This window comes from Panthera leo, chromosome A2 (assembly GCF_018350215.1).
Source record: "Panthera leo isolate Ple1 chromosome A2, P.leo_Ple1_pat1.1, whole genome shotgun sequence".
Lineage (NCBI taxonomy): Eukaryota > Metazoa > Chordata > Mammalia > Carnivora > Felidae > Panthera > Panthera leo.
Window position 1 is genome coordinate 26,541,081 of NC_056680.1, and position 18,885 is coordinate 26,559,965.

Genomic DNA, 18,885 nt, shown 5'->3' on the forward strand with positions numbered 1-18,885 from the left:
CTCACCACAGCATGTTTTTCAACCTCTATTACTGAATTTCTTTCATTCCCTCTTGGTGTTCTAGGTCAGTAACTACAGTCCACTTTATGGGCCATAATCTGATGCAAATATGCAAATCTTTTCCTTTGTTTTCATGGGTGAATAACATGCAGTTCCATAAATTTCAGTTTTATCACTTCTAGTAACATTCTAATTGAGTTTAAAAGGGTTACTAGCATTTGGTACTCCCAAGCCCATTTTAGAGTTTCAAGCAGTCTCTCATTCTAAACTCCGCAAAGAAGTCTGACTGCCCTGAAAGGTTTGGTGATTTGTAAGAGTTCCCAGTACACACATGTACAAACACAACAGAGGTGGGATTTCTGCAGTATGGGGAAAGGACAATTCATTATCAATTTATCATCAGTGTTGTCTTAATAGTAGTTTCTGAGTACTGCTTTTTTTTTTTTTTTAGTCATCAATTGTTATTATTCTAGACTACTCATTATCAACAAGTGTGGAAATAAGCTGTAATGGTTAAGAGCATTAATTTCAAAGCCATACTTTCTGTGTTCAAATTCTGGCTTCACCATTTCTTAGCTGTGTGACAGCGGGTATGTTACTTAACCTTTTGTACCTCAGTTTCTTTATTAATAAAACGTGGAAAACCATAGTACTCATAAGACTGTTGTGAGGACTGCATATGTAAGCGAATATAAGAAAAATGCTCAGAATAGTGCCTGGCACACAGAAAATTCTAACTAAGTACTAACCATCGTCAACTTGGGTGGTTGTGGATTGTTTAGTGAATGCTATGTATTTTTAGCCTTTCATTTTCTACTAACTAAAATATTTATTAAGAAAGAAAGGCCCCCTGGGCTGTAAGGCTCCCTAAGAACCATACAGTGGGTACACAGCCCAACTTTGTCCTTGTAGAGGTCAGGTCTTTGGTTTGCACAATAGTTCTCCATCAGACCTAGCCATTACGGCTCTGATCTCTGGAAGAATTTCTAAATGCTCACGTGCCCAGTTTAGGACAGAGGTATTAGGACTAAGCCACTCATATGGTGATGAGAACTTATTCTACTGTCTTTGCAAAAATAAATATGCAAACCTTCCCTATCTCATAATCAAGAATACTTGGTTTTGGAGGGAAAACAAAATCATGTGCTAAGCTTAAATGGTTCTGAAAGCAAGCTGAATTGCTACTTTAAAAAAATTAAAATTAGTCATTCATGAGAGAGAGAATATAAATGCATATGTGTGAACTACTTAAAAGCTTCATTATGCTCATGTGCTCATGTGCTTTTTTGGGGACAATTTAGTTGCTGTAAGGAAGGCTGCTTGTAAAACAGCTCTTCAGTTGTAATGCAGGCTTGATTTTCACCATCTCAAACCTCCTGTGACCTAACAAAGCAGAAAAAGACAAGCAACACTGGCATTGCTCCTCTTACACTTAAAGATATATATATTTTTAAAAACCCATATATGAGTTAATACATTTTTATATCTGTAAGTGAGCATTCATAGCTAAGGGTCAGCAATGTAATAGAAAAAGTAATGAGACCATGTTGAGAAAAAATGGGGTAGTCAACAGGAAAATCAACCTCATTTATTATAATATTCTAGTGATCAGCAGGTGTATAACTCTTTCAGCTATGGTCATTAACGACATTCATTCCAAACTTAACATCTACATTTGCAAACCATTTGAAAGTAAAATTACTTTCCAATTCAGTTTCCAATTTGCTTTTATATCTTCATCTTTGATTGACAATTTTTTTTTAACAATGGCAACCTCAGTGAGTATTTGAGTAAATGGTAGCAACCATCCAATAGTGTAGATAAACTCATCCATTTAGATTACCTATTCACTTTTCTTCCGTATATACAATCATTTACAACCACTGAATGTTCACTTCAGTTTAAACTTGCAAAACTGATGTCAGGCTTCTGGTGATTAGATTCATTTATTAGAATTATTTGTTCTTAAAGCCAAAGTGGTATTTATTTTTTTATCATGACCTAAAAATGACCAAATTTGAATGTACACCTTCAGTGATGCCATCAAATAACTCCAGGTATAATTGCAAGAAAATAGTGAGTTTGCAAAATGGTACATTTAAATGTGTGCAATGATGTTTAGGTATATAGTTAACATGGCTGTGTACTGAAATTTAAAGTCATGTAGAAGACGCATAAGATACATTCATTCCTATGCTTCATGATCACCACAGGGAATTTTATTCCATTAATCTTTTCCAGATCCTTTCTACTGAAGTTTAATTCATTGAGGATTCTTTTGTCCTTTATAAAGAAGAATAGGAATTCTGAACCTAAGATGCTTTCATATGTTTAGTAAAACACATGGAGCCCTCTTTTTATAATGAGCATTCATTACAAGGCATATTTCACAGGTATGACTTTAATAAGTGGTACTCTTTGAATTTTTCTCTGAATATAATTTGATCCCCTCTTAAAAAGCAGCTTTATTGAGGCATAATTTACATGCCACAAAATTCACTATTTTTAGGTGCATCTTAATGGCTTAGTTAGGTAAGTGTCCAACTCTTGATTTCAGCTCAGGACATGATCTCACAGTTCATGGGATTGAGCCCCACACTGGGCTCTGTGCTGTCAGAATGGAATCTGCTTGGGATTCTCTCTTTCTGTCTCTCTGCCCCTCCCCTGTGTGCATGCTGTCTCTCTTTCTCTCTCTCTCAAAATAAAAAAATAAACTTAAAAAAAAATTCACTACATTTTTAGTATATTTAAGGAGTTATGCAACTATGACCAGAATTCAGTTATTGAACATTCCCATCATCCAAATAGATCCTGCATACCTGTCTACAGTCAGTTCCACTCTCATCCCCACCATCAGGCTATCCTGAATCTGGTTTGGGTCTGGAAACTTGTCTTCTCTAGATATTTCATATAAATGGAATACAGAATATAAATTTTTTTGCATCTCACATCTTTCACTTAGCACAATGTTTTTGACATGCATCCATACTGTAGCTTGTATCATTACTTTTTATTGCAGAGTAGTATTATAACATATGGATATGCCACATTTTTGCTTATCCATTCACCAACGGAATTGACAGAATTGTAGTTTGTCTCCAGCTTTGGCCAATCTAAATAATGATACTAAGAACATTCATGTTCAACTCTGGGTGTAGTCATGTTTTCACATTTCATAGGCTAACACCCAGGAAGACAGCTATTGTGCTGAGTATGGGGTGGTATCTCACTGTGGTTTTATTTTTTTAATTTTCTTAAGTTTTTATTTAAATTCCAGTATAATTAACCTACAGTGTAATATTAGCTTCAGCTGTACAATACAGTGATTCAACATTTGCACACAACACCCCACACTCATCAGAACAAGTGCCCTCCTTAATTCCCATTATCTATTTAACCCATCCCCAACCCATCTCCTCTCTGGAAACCATCAGTTCTCTATAGTTAAGAAAAAGTTCAAAATAGAACTACCCTATGATCCAGCAATTGCACTACTAGGTATTTACCCAAAGAATACAAAAATGCTAATTCAAAGGGATACATGCACCCGAATGTTTATAGCAGCATTATCTACAATATTCAAATTATGGAAACAGTCATTGTGGTTTTAATTCGCATTTCCCTAATGACAAATGATGTTGAGAATATTATCATGTGCTTTTTAGCCATTTATCTATTTACTTTTATGAAATGTCTATCCAAATCTTTTACTAAGTTTTAAATTGGGTGATATATTTTCTTACTATTAAATAGTAAGAGTTCTTTTCATATTCTGGATACAAGAATGTTATCATATATATGATTTGCAAATATTTTCACCATTCTGAGGCTGTCTTCATTTACTTAAAGGTGCCTTTAAATGCAAAACTTATATTTTTTTATAAAGTCCAATTTATTATTTTTTATTTTTGTTTTGTTGACATATCTACAAATGCTTTGCCTAACCCAGGGTCATGAAGATTTCCTACTGTTTTCTTTCAGAAGTTTTATATTTTTAACTCTTATATTTAGGTCTACAATCCATTTTGAGCTAATTTCTGTATATGGTGTGAGGTAAGGTTCTAATTTTTTTGCATATGGATATCCAAATGGCCCAGCATCATTTGCTGAAAAGACTATTTTTTTACCTACTGAATTGCTTTAGCAACTTTGTAAAAAAAATCAACTTATCATAAATGTAAGGTTTTATTTCTGTATGCTACTTCATTTATCTATCTTCTTCATGCCAGTACCATACTGCCTTCATTACTGTAGCTTTATACTAAATTTTGAAAGTAGTAAAGATAAGTCCTCCACCTTTGTTCTTCTTTTGCAAAACTGTTCTATTACGAATCTTTGAATTTCCATATAAATTTTATGATCAGTTCATCAAATGCTGGAAACATTATGGTAAGTGAAAGAAGCTAAACACAAAAGACTACATACTGTATAGTTCCACTTATATGAAATGTTCAAAATAAGCAAATCTCTAGATGGAAAGAAAGGGCTGGGAGTAGCAGGAGGCGGGGAGTAACTACTCATGGATGCAGGTACTTTGTGGGTGATGAAGCATTCTAAAATTACGCAGTGGTGATGGTTGTACAACTCTATGAAATATACTAAAAACCACTAAATCATACATTTTAAGGGGAGAATTTTATGGTATGTGGTTTACATCTCCACTAAAAAAAAAGCTGTTATGAGTTCAATCACTTATTGGTGATGGGACTTTGGATAATGGGAAATATAGCAGAAAGATACAGAAAAGAGTAAGCATCACCTTTGTTGGTGATGCCCTTGTGCTTTTGGAAAACATTCATTCGATGACCCACAGTCATTGCTGTAGGTTCAACTGTGTTCCCCGGAAAAATATGTCCAAGTCTTAATCCCTGGTACCTATGAATGTGACCTTATTTGGAAAATGGGGTCTTTGCAGAAATAATTGAATTAAGATAAAGTCATGCTGGGTTAAAGTGGGCTGTAATCCAATGACTGGTGTCCTTATAAGAAGATGGAAATTCAGACATACACACACAGAGGGTACCATGTGACTACAGAGCCAGAAACTTGAGTGATGCATCTATAAGCCAAGAAATGCCAAAGATTGCTGGCAACTGTCAGAAAAGCTGGCAGAGAGGGGCATGGTAGATTCTCATTAAGTGTTTCAGAAGGAACTAACCCTGCTGACACCTTGATCTGGGACTTTTAGCTTCCAGAACTGTGAGATAATACTGTTGTTTCAAGCCACCTAGTTTGTGGTGATTTATTATGGCAGCCCTAGGAAACTAACACAGTAATATTTACATCTTTATTATTAAAGACAAAGGGTTTCAGGAACTAGAGTCAACCTCTTGGGAGTTTCAATTCCTTCATCTATAAATTGGGGATAGTGCTCGCTTCGGCAGCACATATGCTAAAATATAAATTGGGGATAATAACATCTGTCTATTCATCATGCTGAAAAATAAAGAACAAATAAATAAATAAATACAATTAAAATTAAAAAAATTATGAACATGAAAATGAGAACACTGCTACCTGTGAGAAAAAAGGGAAATTTGTTTACACAGCCATCAAGTGCTAGATACTATTCTATTTGTTGGGATAGATGGTGTGCACAGATGTTTGCTTTATTAATATTTTATGATATATTTCTTGGGCATATGAGTGATAGTCAAACCCTTTCTGTACTATCCCCAGAAAATCAATGTAAAAAAATAGTTCCTTTTAATGTCCTACTCTCTTGTCTTTTTTGGCTATATTAATAAATAAATACAATAAAATACAAAATTATAAAAAAGAAACTGTGAAGCACTTTGTAAATATAGGATATTACTCCTCCAGATGTATGTTTCTAATTGATTTGTCAGCTCTAATTTATTGGGTTTTCTCTTTCCTTTTCTTCAAGATCATCTGTTTTCAAGCAACATTCACCTTCCTTAGAAAAGCTACAGCCTGGATGCTAGAATTCTCTAACATAAAAGTGAGATGTCAAACCATGGAACTCTCATACCACTCACTCTCCTAACCCTACCTCCCAGCACCCCCACTCGAAAAACACACTTTGTCATAAATTGTCAATGAACTCACGTTTATTTTAGGAAATACAACACCAATGCACTGCAACCTTTTGTTTATACATAGGGTTAGGGGACTGCTTGTTCCATAACTGACTATTGTGTTGCACTGAATAGTATCATTATAAATGATCACGTTTTGAAGACCACCATAAAGAAGATATTTGGCACTAAAAGTACGTTTTTCACAAATTGTAAATCAGGATGCTCAATTATCAATATAAAATACTACATAAACTCTGATTATTAGGGGTTTCTGAGTATTTAGAGTCTTGAAAAAACTTTTTAAAACTTTTGCCCTCAGTGAAAATTTGGCAGAATCCAACAAGGGCGGGGGGAATCTGTTAAATGTCCTTGAACACCTCCAGATTTTCCCTCCCTCTTCATCTCTGCTTTCCTGATTGTATCACTATAGCTGTAGAAGATTATGAACCTTTAGGTAATGTATACATTCTTTTACTCACATGAAAATCTCACGTGTCTTAAATGGAGAAGATTTTACAAGTATGTAAAGATACACTTATATGGAAGTTCATTACAACATGGAGAGAAAAACAAATAGAGAAATTTTAGATAAATATGTTATGCTATACCCAGGCAATAATACATATAGCAGCTACTAAAAAGAATGAGACAGATTAATATGTAGTAACATGGAAAGATTCCCAAGATAAATAAAAGTAGGTAGGCCCACTGTCACCATACCAAACCAATTTCTATAAAGTATAAATGGTAGATTCTCTTTGTGGAAAAAAGAATTATAATACCACACACACGCAGAGTTCATCTCTGCAGGCACTCACAAAAACAGTTACCTTTAGAGAATGATTTCAAAGATTCTTAACTTAGGTATGGATTGCTTTTATTATATAATTTCTAAATGGAAGAGCTTTAGCCCATATGGACAAAGCAATGATTAGTAGTTTACTATCTGAAATAAAATAAATAATCTACGCAGACAACGATATATAAAAAAGAAGGTTTAAAAAAACTCTTTACTTCTCGGGACCTCAAAAAAGATATGTAACATTTCACAGGTACCACAAGGGAATTGTAGCTAGGGTTTTGCTGCTAGGCCCATACTCATGTGGGGAATCAATAGACCATCCTTCGAGGTAAGAGCACAACAATTTACTTATAGTGGTTTATCGAGTGCTTAGTTCAATACGAGTGGACATTTTGTCAATAACATTCTAATGGATGCTATGGATGACAGTTCAGTGCTATAATATACAAGCTGGAAGGCCATATAATAAAATCTATAGGTCCCTGGAGTCAGAGGATGATCATTTGTAGAGGAACTAAAGAAAAACACCAAGAAATGTCTCACTGTAGAGCCTAATAATTGTTTTGAAGTAAAAAGCAAATAGATTTGGTTATTATGGATTGCATTAGTGGTAACACATTGGTGCCATTTTTATACATTCTTTTATCTTAAAATATTTTTTTTTCAACCTTTTTTTTTTTTTATTTTTTTTATTTATTTTTGGGACAGAGAGAGACAGAGCACGAACGGGGGAGGGGCAGAGAGAGAGGGAGACACAGAATCGGAAACAGAATCCAGGCTCCGAGCCATCAGCCCAGAGCCTGACGCGGTGCTCGAACTCACGGACCGCGAGATCGTGACCTGGCTGAAGTCGGACGCTCAACCGACTGCGCCACCCAGGCGCCCCTATCTTAAAATATTTTAGTAAATGAAAGGTGAAATTAGAAAGCTTTCCTTCATTTGAATTAGGCTGGAAGCTTATCAATGTAAACACATTTCCCAATTAAGTTAGACAACACATAGAATTCATCACCTGAATCCTGTTGGTTAGAAATAAGAGCTTGAGATGAGCAGCAAATTAACTTGTTCAATTCCATAGTCAATTCACAAGTTTCCAGCACAAGGCTAATGTGGTCACATGAGCTATATCTGTACCAATTTTCAAAGCAAGGAAGTGTTCCCAGAAGGCACAAAACTACTGCTCGTTTAAAAAATATATCCAATTAGATATCAAGATAATTTTATGGGGAGAAGATAATACCTGCCATTTTCACATTTGATTTCTGAAGCATTCACTATTCCCTTTTTCTTTTCCCTAAAGCTAGATTTATGTATTATTCAATATTCTGGGAGGAATTAAAATGTGCATTCAAATAGTTCCTATAGACTTATATCTGGGAGCTTCTGGGTTCTCTTCTCTCTCTCTCTCAAACATTCTTTTCCTTGGGGACTATTTTCCACTCCCCCCTTTGATTTTAAATGTTTTCTGTATGTTGACAATTCAATCTACATCCCTAGCCCTGATTCATTCCTTGAACTCCAAACTGCTTACTTCAAACCTTTCCTGGATATTCCACAGACATTGCAAATGAAACCCATCAAGAGGAAAACCAACAAAAAGACTCTTAACTATAGAGAACAAACTGATGGTTACCAGAGGGGAGATGGGTGGGGGATGGGTGAGATAGGTGATGGGAATTAAGGAGTACACTTGTGATGAGCACAGGGCGATGTATGGAAGTGAATCACTATATTGTACATCTGAAACTAATAACACTGTATGTTAACTGGAATTTAAATAACTTTAAAAAAAGACCCCAATTCCCATCCTCACTACTCCCAGCAGGGCTCAAATCAGAAACCTAAGGGATTTCCTCTCTTCAAGTCTATCAGTTCTATGTTGAATCTACTCATTTCTCTAACTCTTATACTGTCATTCTGGTCCAAGCACTATATGTCTTGCCTGCACAGCCTTCCAGCTGGTCTCCCTGCTTCCATTTTTATCCTCCTTTCCCTAGTCAAGACTCTCAAGTGCATCCAGAGTGACCATCTTACATGGGGATCTATTAGCCTGTCTTATGTCAGTAACTTCACGCTGCTCTGAGAACAAAATCTACGTTCCTAGCTCACAAGGTCTATAAATTATCCTGCCTCACTTACCAGGTCTCATTCTCTATAATCAGGAACCTCAAAGGAAAAAAAAAATCACTCTACATGGGTTAAATGAATGCCATGAAATATCTCCTCACAGAGGTATGGGCAGGGTTGAGGGAATGAGGGATGGTTAGACACTGAAAGGTAACAACAGAGGGCAGCCATAACCATTCCTAGGTGTATAAGGGCAAGAGGAGGACTGGAGACAGAGCAACTGGATCTTCGTAGGAGGGGTCCTGCAGAAGGAGAGGGAAGAAGTACCCTGACTTCTCTCTTCCTGTCTTCTGATCTCCTGATGATACTTCCCACTGACTGAAAAGGCCTGAGATTGAGGGAGTCGGGTGATTAATACAATGATGTGATGTGGGGGAACAGAAGGCATGTGCTGCCCTGGATACAGAGCACATGAGAGAAGACAGTCCGTGGATCTGGAGGGGTGGAAGGAGATAAAGCAGCATGCATGCCAACCTCATTTGTGCCACTGTACAGCTTCACACCTGGTATACTCTTGTGACAGGAATTTGCACAGGGCTTTTCTTTCTGTGGCTACCTTTTTCCTTCCAGAGCTGGTTTTTCATCCTCCTTCAAGTCTTAATTTAAATATCCTTATTGCCCTACCTAAGAACAGGTACCACCTTGGTTAATCCTTTGCCTGTTTCCTTCAGAGTACTTACCAGATTTGTAGTTATGTACTTGCTTTTCTCTGCCTTCTCCTTCAGAATATGAGGGCAGCGGCAATGTGACTAGCAGATGCCTGCCATACAGTAGGTGCTCAGTAAATATTAGCTGTATTAATGTTGGCCAAATTAGATAACAAAATCATAAGGCTGTGTCTAGAGACAATGGACTTACAGAAACATCTGCATGAATTCCAAACTGAGGTTGCATTTGGGAAAACCCACTTAATCTTTATTTTTCTGTAACGCATGGTTTTAGCTTTTAAAAAAATCTTAATGCAAAGTAAAAATCTACATTAATAGATGTTCCATTCCTTGTTTACTTAAAAGGAGAGTGTCTATTATGGCACCAAGGGTCTAAAAGAATAACTGAATCATTTAAAGGCAAGGTTTATGCTCATTTCTTTTACTGCTGTTTCTATAGCAATAGCATAAAATTACCTGTTTTGGTCTGTGATGCTCTTGGTACTAGAGTATTAGTCATTTCAACACCTTTTTCATTTTAATTGAAATAAGGTAACAAAAGAACAGGGAGTAGCTTTGAATGTGGCAACACTTGGCTGTAGCTAACATTTTTTAGATATAAGAAGATGGCAGGTGCAAAGCATAATCCACAGTGGTGACAACTCTTCCACATGATCATATGTTTAAACATCTACGTGCTTCTCTCACCTCCTCTGAAAGAGGAGCATCAGCTGATTCTAAATTTCAAAGCATTTTAACCTACAAATGACAAGGGCCTATTTGATTTTGCAGAAAGTCTATAAAAAGCAACCTTTGGTTTCACTAATACACCACATTATTTTTAAAGACAACTGCATTTATTTTTTATTATTATTTTTAAATTTTTTAACATTTATTTTTTATTTTTGAGAGACAGAGCATGAGCAGGGGAGGGGCAGAGATCAGGAGACACAGACTCTGAAGCAGGCTCCAGGCTCTGAGGTGTCAGCACAGAGCCCAATGCAGGGCTCAAACCCATGAACTGTGAGATCATGACCTGAGCGGAAGTCGGATGCTTAACCTGAGCCACCCAGGCGCCCCAAGGCAACTGTATTTATAATGGGCACTCTCCACTTAGGATTCATTCAACAAGGTGCACCTCAACATCTAAGTAGTTAACAGATGAAAAGTGGTTATGAGTGTTGGCAGGGGAAGGAAAGCCAGGAAACACCTGATTCTGGAAGGAGGCGAATGGGGGAGTCAAAACACACAAGGAAAGGGAGGAGGATCAAGGAAAACCGGAAGGTAAAAGTGGTTGTGAAAGAATGTTGCCGACACATGGGTCACTGCTTGCAGGCCTAACGACACCGTCACCCTTCCCGAAGGAGGGAGAGCAGCAGCACTGGCAGAGGAGAGCTGTGTGTGTTATAAGGGCCATTACTGTCATCACCTGGCATCTCCAAAGGGCAACTGGAGTGAGCACAGGCCATGGGAGCAGGCCAGGTTAGCTTTAAATCCTGGTCACTATCTGTGAAACTTGAACAAGTAATTGTCAGAGCATTCATTTCTTCATCTGTAAAATGGGGCTAATAATACCTCACTTGCAAGGTTCTTGTGAAAACAGGAGGCTAGCCCTTTTTATGCCATCTGTTGCTATGCCCAACCCCTGCTGGTACTTAAATTGGACCAAAATACCTGAATTAGTCTTTCTCAGCTAGAAATGCTCATGTTGCATGTATGAAGACCTACAATCAGAATTAAAAGAGGTGAAATAGTTGAAGCAAATGTTTTTCATAAGCAACAGTAATCAGGAAGTATGGAGTAACTTCTAAAAGATGACAGCAGCCATCTTGGCAAGCACTAGCGTAAGTCCTGACTGTGGCCAGGAACCTACATCGTGCTTGGGGCTGGGATACTGGCCCTGTGGGGATCCCGTGTGTCACAAACAGTGACTATATGGCAAGACTGTGGGGATGTAAAAAAATCTGGACATTGATTATTCCCTCGTAAAAGTTTTATAGCTTTTCTGTCAGATATTTGGGGTGGTAAAGGCATGGCCGTGGATGTTACTGGAGGATGTCCTTCCTGGAGTTACTGCAGCCCAAGAGGAGAGGGTCTGGAAACTGGTGAGAGAGCACCAAGGCCTGCAAGGCCCTTCGTTCTGGCCTAGAGTAGGGAGAGACCAGCAGAACACAGAAAACAGAGGGACACAAGGCAGATTCACAAGGACCCCTACGGCCACCTTCCTACCCTTCAGGTTTTCACGATCCTCATACCATCTCTGACTCCCCCACTCTTTCGCATTCTAATATTGTCCCAACCCTGACCTTCACACTCCCATCTTCTTTCTGAGCTTCAGAAGCCAAAGGCTTTTTTCCCTATTCCTGATTTGTCAGGTTGCAAATCTCAACTAAAAGCAATCTAACTGCCTCATAGTTGACAGCTCCCCAGCTGACAGAATGTTAAGAAAAATCGTTAACTGAAACAAGGCAACATGGGGGAGATATTTCTGAACTTGGGACTTCCTGGCACTTCTAATGCAGGGGTTCCCATGACCACATTTTGAGAAACATGGCTGACTTCACTGGAAAAGCACTCCTTGGGCTTTCAATTCTTTTCAATCCCTACCTCTTTTTGGCTACCTTCTGAAATATCCACTCTATTCCTAGGTCCTAATGCATTCTTGCTATATTATTTAAGCCTAACCTTAACCGGGGTTCTTTATTATTCTGCTCATGGTGGTGAGGCTATGATTTGTCAGATGCCTTATGCCAGGGCTCAAGCTTTAGAAGTTACTACCCAATGAGGTCCCAAAGGGCTTGCTTCTTTGGAGCCAGAGGCAGGACTGGATGGTATGAACCTTCAAATAAGGAGAATTATATAAAACTTGCAATTCAAGTGAAGGCAGTGTGGGAGAAGAGAACAGGCTTTTCGGACTATCTAAACACAAATCGTGGTTCTTCCATTTATTAGCTATAGCGCTTTGGGCAAATTAGGGCTCTCTCTTCTCAATGTCCTCATCTTAGGACATCTTAGGACATCTTAGGAACAAAAGTAGGCTCTATCTACCTTGTAGAATTGCTATGGGGATCAGATGTGATAATGTATGGAAAATGCTTAGCATAGTCTAAATAAGGCATATCTGTGCTTTATGTGTTAACTGTGAATTGACTAAGTTTTGCTCATATTCCAGATCTTTAAGGTTATAACAAAGCATTTCTCCAAGCGTTTGAGCAAAATCAAAGCTTCTGAGAAATGAGCCACTCTTGATCATCCACCTTTGTACAAAAAGAGGATGGCTCTTGGTATGACAAGAATACAATCTGGGTTCTGAATGTCTATAAGAGAATGTCAACTCAGTCTGGTATCTACAGTACATTGATCTCACCTGAAGCACCAGCACTGAATGTCAGCACTTATGCACGTGTCAAAAAATTCGGCTATGAACTGACTGAATCTAGCACTTGCCAAAGGCTTGCTTGAGATGTCTGATGTTCCGAACCATATTATATTTCCCCCGCTAAAGAAATGCCTTCACAAAGTTGAGATTTAATGTTTCGTCCTCAGGGGTTTTTTTTTTTCCTTTTTTTTTTTTTTTTTTTTTTTTTTTATGGAGAATCAATATAAGAAAAATCCATTTGAAGAAAACTTTATGTCTTTTGCAGAAATCACATCCCGGATGGCAAATAGGTTTCATCTTACGTGCCAACATCAAATGACTGGTAGTGACTGGAGTGCTCTGTTAAGAAGGATTGCAAGGTTGCCATGATCGATTAGCATGGTCTGCCGGGGACACCAGCGAGGAGCTGTGGTGCCTCTGTGATACATCTACCCACTTCCCACTGCCACAGCTGAGGGCACGGCTCACTGTGCAACATGCTGTACCTTGTAGGAGCACCTCCTCACTGTACACGTCCCAAAGGCTGCTCACCACTGAGTCTTTGCACTGTGAATCCCTCTGTCAAGCTGCCCTCCTCCTACAATCAAGTAGCCCTCAGAACTTGAAGAAAAGGTTACCTAAAAGTTTCTGAAGTGGACTCACAAAGGGTAAGATTTGAAGACAGGATGCTTCTCAAATCAAGGTCTTAGGGAGCAAGGCAAGGAAATCTAGTGGAGGCTAGACACTATGAATGAAACTTAAGCCTGATTAGTGGTTATTAAGAACACACAGATGAAAGAAGAGGGTTTGAACAGAAGAAGGAGAGTCAGTAGGAGGGAAAAAACACATTTGGAGAAAAATGTTCTGACCATGGGCCATTAGGGCAATGATGGTATTTCAGACAGCTCAAAATGACAAATCATTGCAGTGTGTTTTAAAGAATTCTTTACCAGAACCATTTTAGCGATATTAAATTGTTTAAGTGGCCATCTGTGGAACAGTGCAGCAACCGGGTGGGTTTATGGACCAGTCTGGAACATCCATTAAAATAGCTACACGTGCTGCATGAAAGCTATTTGTGACTTTCCTTTGCCAATCACAAATATGGTTAATTCCACCTTGGTAGTCATTTTAATTTTCTATAGGTTACTTAAAGCAGAAGGAATGTGGGTGCACTAAATTGTTTCCAATTTAATAAAGAATCTATTTTTTAAAAGCACAAAAACCACATTCAATTTTAGTTACCAGTTTTAGAACTTACGGTTCAGTTTTAAATCTTTTCTATTTGAAAGATTTACACAACAAAATCAGAGCAAAACGTCATAATGGATAAACATAAAAGAGACTGTCTATTCTTATTCTACTCAAAAATTTGCTTACTGGAAATAAGAAATCAAATATTTTATTGTCTAAGCCTAATAACAATCACCACAACACACTAAAATAGAAGTTATTGCTTATGAATGTCAAGAATGATAGTAATAATAATAAACACTTATACAGGGCTTACTCTGTGCCAGCTGCTGTTCTGAGTTCTTTACATTACATTGTAATCTTCAAACAAACCCATGGGGTGTGTCTTATTCTTTCCACTCTATAGATGAAGAAACTGAGACACAGGGACAGTAAGCAACTTGCCTAACATCACGTGGCTAGTGAGTGTGCGAACCAGGTTTCAACTCTAGGCAGTCTGGTTCTAGCATCTGTCCTCTAAACCACTACAACGTACAACCCCCTCACCTTTGGTCCAGAAATCCCATTTAACCCCTGTGTAAGGCATGATAGGAGGGGTGGGCTTGGGCTATTTTTGAGCTTCATGCCTCTCAGTGTTCCTTTAGTCCCCATGATTACTGTTTAAAGAAAAGGAAAGGATGGTTACGAATTTGGTTGGCAGGAAAGGAAGAATCCAGTTGGCAGGAAAAGCTGGTGACAGGATTCCATCTTGTTTATTAAAATCAGATCTTTTCTACTCACTTACGTGAAAAGCCCAAAAGAACTTCTCCTGCACTCAACCATCAATAATTGCTACTGGCTTCCTATTTCTTCAATTTATGGTGACACCGTATTTGTCAGACATCCCTGAGCGATCACTGGTTTTTGAACTGTGAACTAGCTTAGTGATGAGAGCACAGCTTCTGAATTAGTTTCTGATAAATTTCACCAGAGGGGATGGGAATAATTATCACCCTTTGCCCCACCGCCCTCAAACCACATGTCGACCAACAGAAAATGCAGGGTGCGGAATCGTCACACTGTGAAGATAGATGTAGCCTAATGACATGGAAAGAGATGCCAAATCGTTTTCAACTTTAGAGGGGCCAGCCTTGCAAGATTTAATTAGCTTACAGTTGAGAAGTAATTTGAAGCTTCAAATTATAGTTATTTAGAGACTCTTGAATTGCTCATCCTTTCACTTTATAAAACTACAATATGAGGCAGACTTCCATGGAAAAAATGATTAGAATAATAATAATAAAAAAAATCCCTACCGAGAGGCAATAAAAGGAGTGGGAAGAATCAAGCTTGGGAGCCAGGCAGCCCTGGGTTACAGCCCCACAGGTGCAATGCTGGGCTATTCATGAGCTTCTCTGAGACTGTGTTCTCATCTATAAATTATCATTTGTCTTATGATGTTGTGTGAGCTACAGGGATTTGGTAAAATGCCTGCCATATGTTAACGTTCAATAAATTTTGGTGTACTTAACACTGTTCCTGTTCTCAGTTTATACTAACTCTGAAATCTTCTCTGAGTCTCCATTTCTGAAATCCACTGCTCCTTCCTCTTCACCTCTCCTCGTGCTTTCGGAAATCCATCATCACTGGCCTCACTGCGACAGCCTCTTAATTTGGCTCACACCTTCTAGTTTTCCTCTCAGCATCTTAACACATCTGTAGAAAGACAACCACCAGTGTTATCTTCCTAATTTACATACACAATGAACCGCTTGCTACAGAATAAAATCTGAAAACCTGTGCCTACTTCTCTGCCTTCATCTGCCATCATTCTTCACTCACTCCTATTTCTCTAGCCAAACCAAAATACCAGTGGGATCCCCTGGACATGTGTCTGCTTTGGGGCCTTTCACTTGTTCTACAGCAACTTTTGGAAACATCATCCACTCTATCAAGTATCTAACTCTAACAGGCAAAGAGGGGACCTAGAGATTACTTGCAGACTCCACAGAAATTACACACACTTCTGTAAGCATTTCTCCTACCATTCTATATTATATTTGTACTATATCATTCTCTTTGATAGACTATGAACTCCCTAAAGAAAAACACTGTATCTTTTAAAAAAAAGTTAAAAGTTTGTATTGTATTTTAATATGTATATTATCGAACAACTTTGAGATCCCATATCTGTAACAATGACCTTCCACAAATCTCTAGTTTGGCACAAAGAGACTCCAAATATGAAAAACGTTTCCACAGGACCATGTATCGAACAGAAGGGAAACACATTCATATCCACTGCCTGGACATCAGTGCTGCAGGTCAGCAGGGGCCTTGGTCCTTGAAGGAGGGTGAGGCTGCCATTGGGGCAGCAGCCATCTTGTTCTCCTGGCTCAGGGAGCTTTTCTTAGTTCACCAAAGACCTGGGTTGAGCTGTCTGCTTGTGCAGCACTGACTGAAGAACTGGTGGTGGAGAGTGCCACCTGGCCTGTCCCTTAATGAGGGGGACTTGGCAGGAAGGGGGGCAGGGGGATGAGGGCCTGAGAAGGATCCCTTTTCCAGGGGTTGGAAGAAGTGGAGGCAGTTTGCCCATGACAGGGGGTATTTGTGCCTTGAAATGAGGAATGATCACTTGCTAGCCAAAGACTTGGTGTCTCCAAGCCTTCCAGTTGCCTTTTCCTCCTTTCCAGGTAGTCAATGAGCAGGCTCAAGTCATTCCCATACACTTTCCCTCAGTCAACAGGAAGAGAAGGTGCTGAATGCCTGAAGGGACCGAGGAGCTGGTAAGGCGCCTGCAGTGCAATTCCAGCATGTTCCTGCTGCTCCCGTTCAGAGAAAAATCTCCTGTATTCTTTAGCCACAGCACAGGGCATCTTCCAGGAGCATGTGACAATGTACTAGGGACAAGAAAAAGCTTTTGATACACTCATGAAGCATAATTACGGTGCAAGAGGAATGCAAAATGGGGACCCATCATCTTTAACTTCCTGGAGTGCTCATGTAAGACTTGATTCAGAGGAGAGGTGCATCATTTCCACCATAAGGCCGTGATCCTGCAACCAACGACCTAGGATGGTTATGTGTTATTCCCTCTGTTCACTGTTGATAGAAACAATAACACAATTGATCTGAAGGCCTCTCTTGATCATGTTCTCTTTGAACCACTTGATTAAAAGTACTGGGAAGGCCCTTCTTTCTGAGTGTCCCTGCCACTGACATCACCAGAATGGAGTGGTATCACTCATGGTTGTCTTTGTTCCTTTTTGAATACTCAGCCACATTCTACAGTAATTCTTTAATGCTTAGCATGTCTTTACCCTCCTTTAAGCAGCCCTCTTGGGGAAAATAAGAAATCAGCAGAATAGGTTTATATGGCCTGCTGCTTTTAGCTACTGAAGATCTTCCATATTGTCCCCTGTGAAGCCTGGCTGATGAAGACATCTTAAGTCCTGAGATCACACAGCTGGTAAGCAGCACAGTACTGATCAGCTGCAAAAACTCTATCTGTGGAAGAGTAACAAAACCCACATGTAAAGATCAGCCTGCTAGGACTCCCCAAAAGTATCAAGACATTGTATATTCTCTATCTTTGTACCTCCAGGATCTAGAACAGTGTGTCTACAATCTTATATAGTACATGTTGAATAGATATTAAATGAGAGAACCTCTAAACAGCTTTCCTCAATTAGTTCACTCTCATCTTTCAGTTGGCCTATCAATCATTAGCCATTATTACGTTTCTATATTTTTGGTTAATGATTATTCTTCCTTTATTAGAAAGTAAAGGATTCTATCAGTAATGTGGATTGAGCTAATGAATATTTTCTGCCTGCTACAAACACATAAGTTTGAAAAAAATGAAGTTTAAATGATAAGAGTATGTTGTTGATGAGGTATTAAATGAAGAGGAAATACAAGCCATAGCTGACCAGCAATCAGTTGATGTCAAAGTGTGTGGGGAGCAGGGGGAGGAGAGGAAAGGAGATCTGTCCTAAATAAATACAAGGATCAGATCCTAATATGTGTGTGTATGCATATAAAATTATGGGCAGAGGTCCCAGGACTGTAACACCTATGTGGGGACAGTAGATGTGGCCTTGGGCTTACCTAAGATGAGAAACTAGACCTGAGATTTCTGCATAAAACCAGACCCTGAAATGACTGTCCCCCTCCATGACACAGGTGAGACACTCTTTCACTGCTTCAGGCAAAAAAAAAGCTGGTCTCTAGCCAGGCTCCAGGGTTGAGGAAAAGTCTACTATGAGAAATCAAAACCCCAAACTAAAGCCATGTATGTGAATTTAGTCTGAGTTTAAACTACCCTTATGGCAAGGAAATTCCAAGCTTAAGAAAGACATTTAAAAACTGGTCCTATCTCGGTGAAAAAGCTGGAAGCCAAAAGCCTTGAGGTAGACAGAAGAGAATGCAAAGCTTTTCCAGAGGTAAAACACACCTCAATGAGGACAAACACACTTTCCAAAGTCACTTACCAATGTAAGGAAGGAGGGAGGGAGAGTCAGCAGATGTAAGAAACAGAAGGAACAGCTTCTTTAGAAAACTATTAGAGCTATTAGAGCAATCGGAAAACCACTATAAAATAAGTATTATTTAAAACCACAATAAAATAGGATATCATAAACAATAGATTTGAAAAAATACCAAAACTTTTAAAAAGTTTATTTCATTGAAAAAAAAAAAAAGGACTGGGAAAACAACATATTAGCTATAGCTAAG

The 18,885-nt window shown here is 38.6% G+C and overlaps 1 protein-coding gene across 32 annotated transcripts in view; it reads right to left on the bottom strand.

Annotated features, from left to right (window-relative positions):
• The window catches only part of CFAP20DC (CFAP20 domain containing), a 238,260-nt gene that overhangs the window by 164,745 nt on the left and 54,630 nt on the right, over positions 1-18,885 (bottom strand). For 3 of the 32 annotated variants that reach the window (XM_042929834.1, XM_042929836.1, XM_042929839.1), the window contains 5 exons: positions 17,469-17,655; positions 15,709-15,864; positions 14,716-14,825; positions 9,651-9,730; positions 6,521-6,575 (listed from right to left, as the gene is read on the bottom strand). The exons of 23 other annotated variants lie outside the window; for them this stretch is intronic. In XM_042929834.1, coding sequence (XP_042785768.1) covers positions 6,521-6,575; positions 9,651-9,730; positions 14,716-14,735 — 155 coding nt within the window. In that variant the 5' untranslated portion in view covers positions 14,736-14,825; positions 15,709-15,864; positions 17,469-17,655. Of the gene's footprint in view, positions 1-6,520; positions 6,576-9,650; positions 9,731-14,715; positions 14,826-15,708; positions 15,865-17,468; positions 17,656-18,885 lie in introns of those variants that run through there. 6 more of the 32 variants (XM_042929835.1, XM_042929838.1, XM_042929842.1 and 3 more) reach the window with 5 other exon arrangements.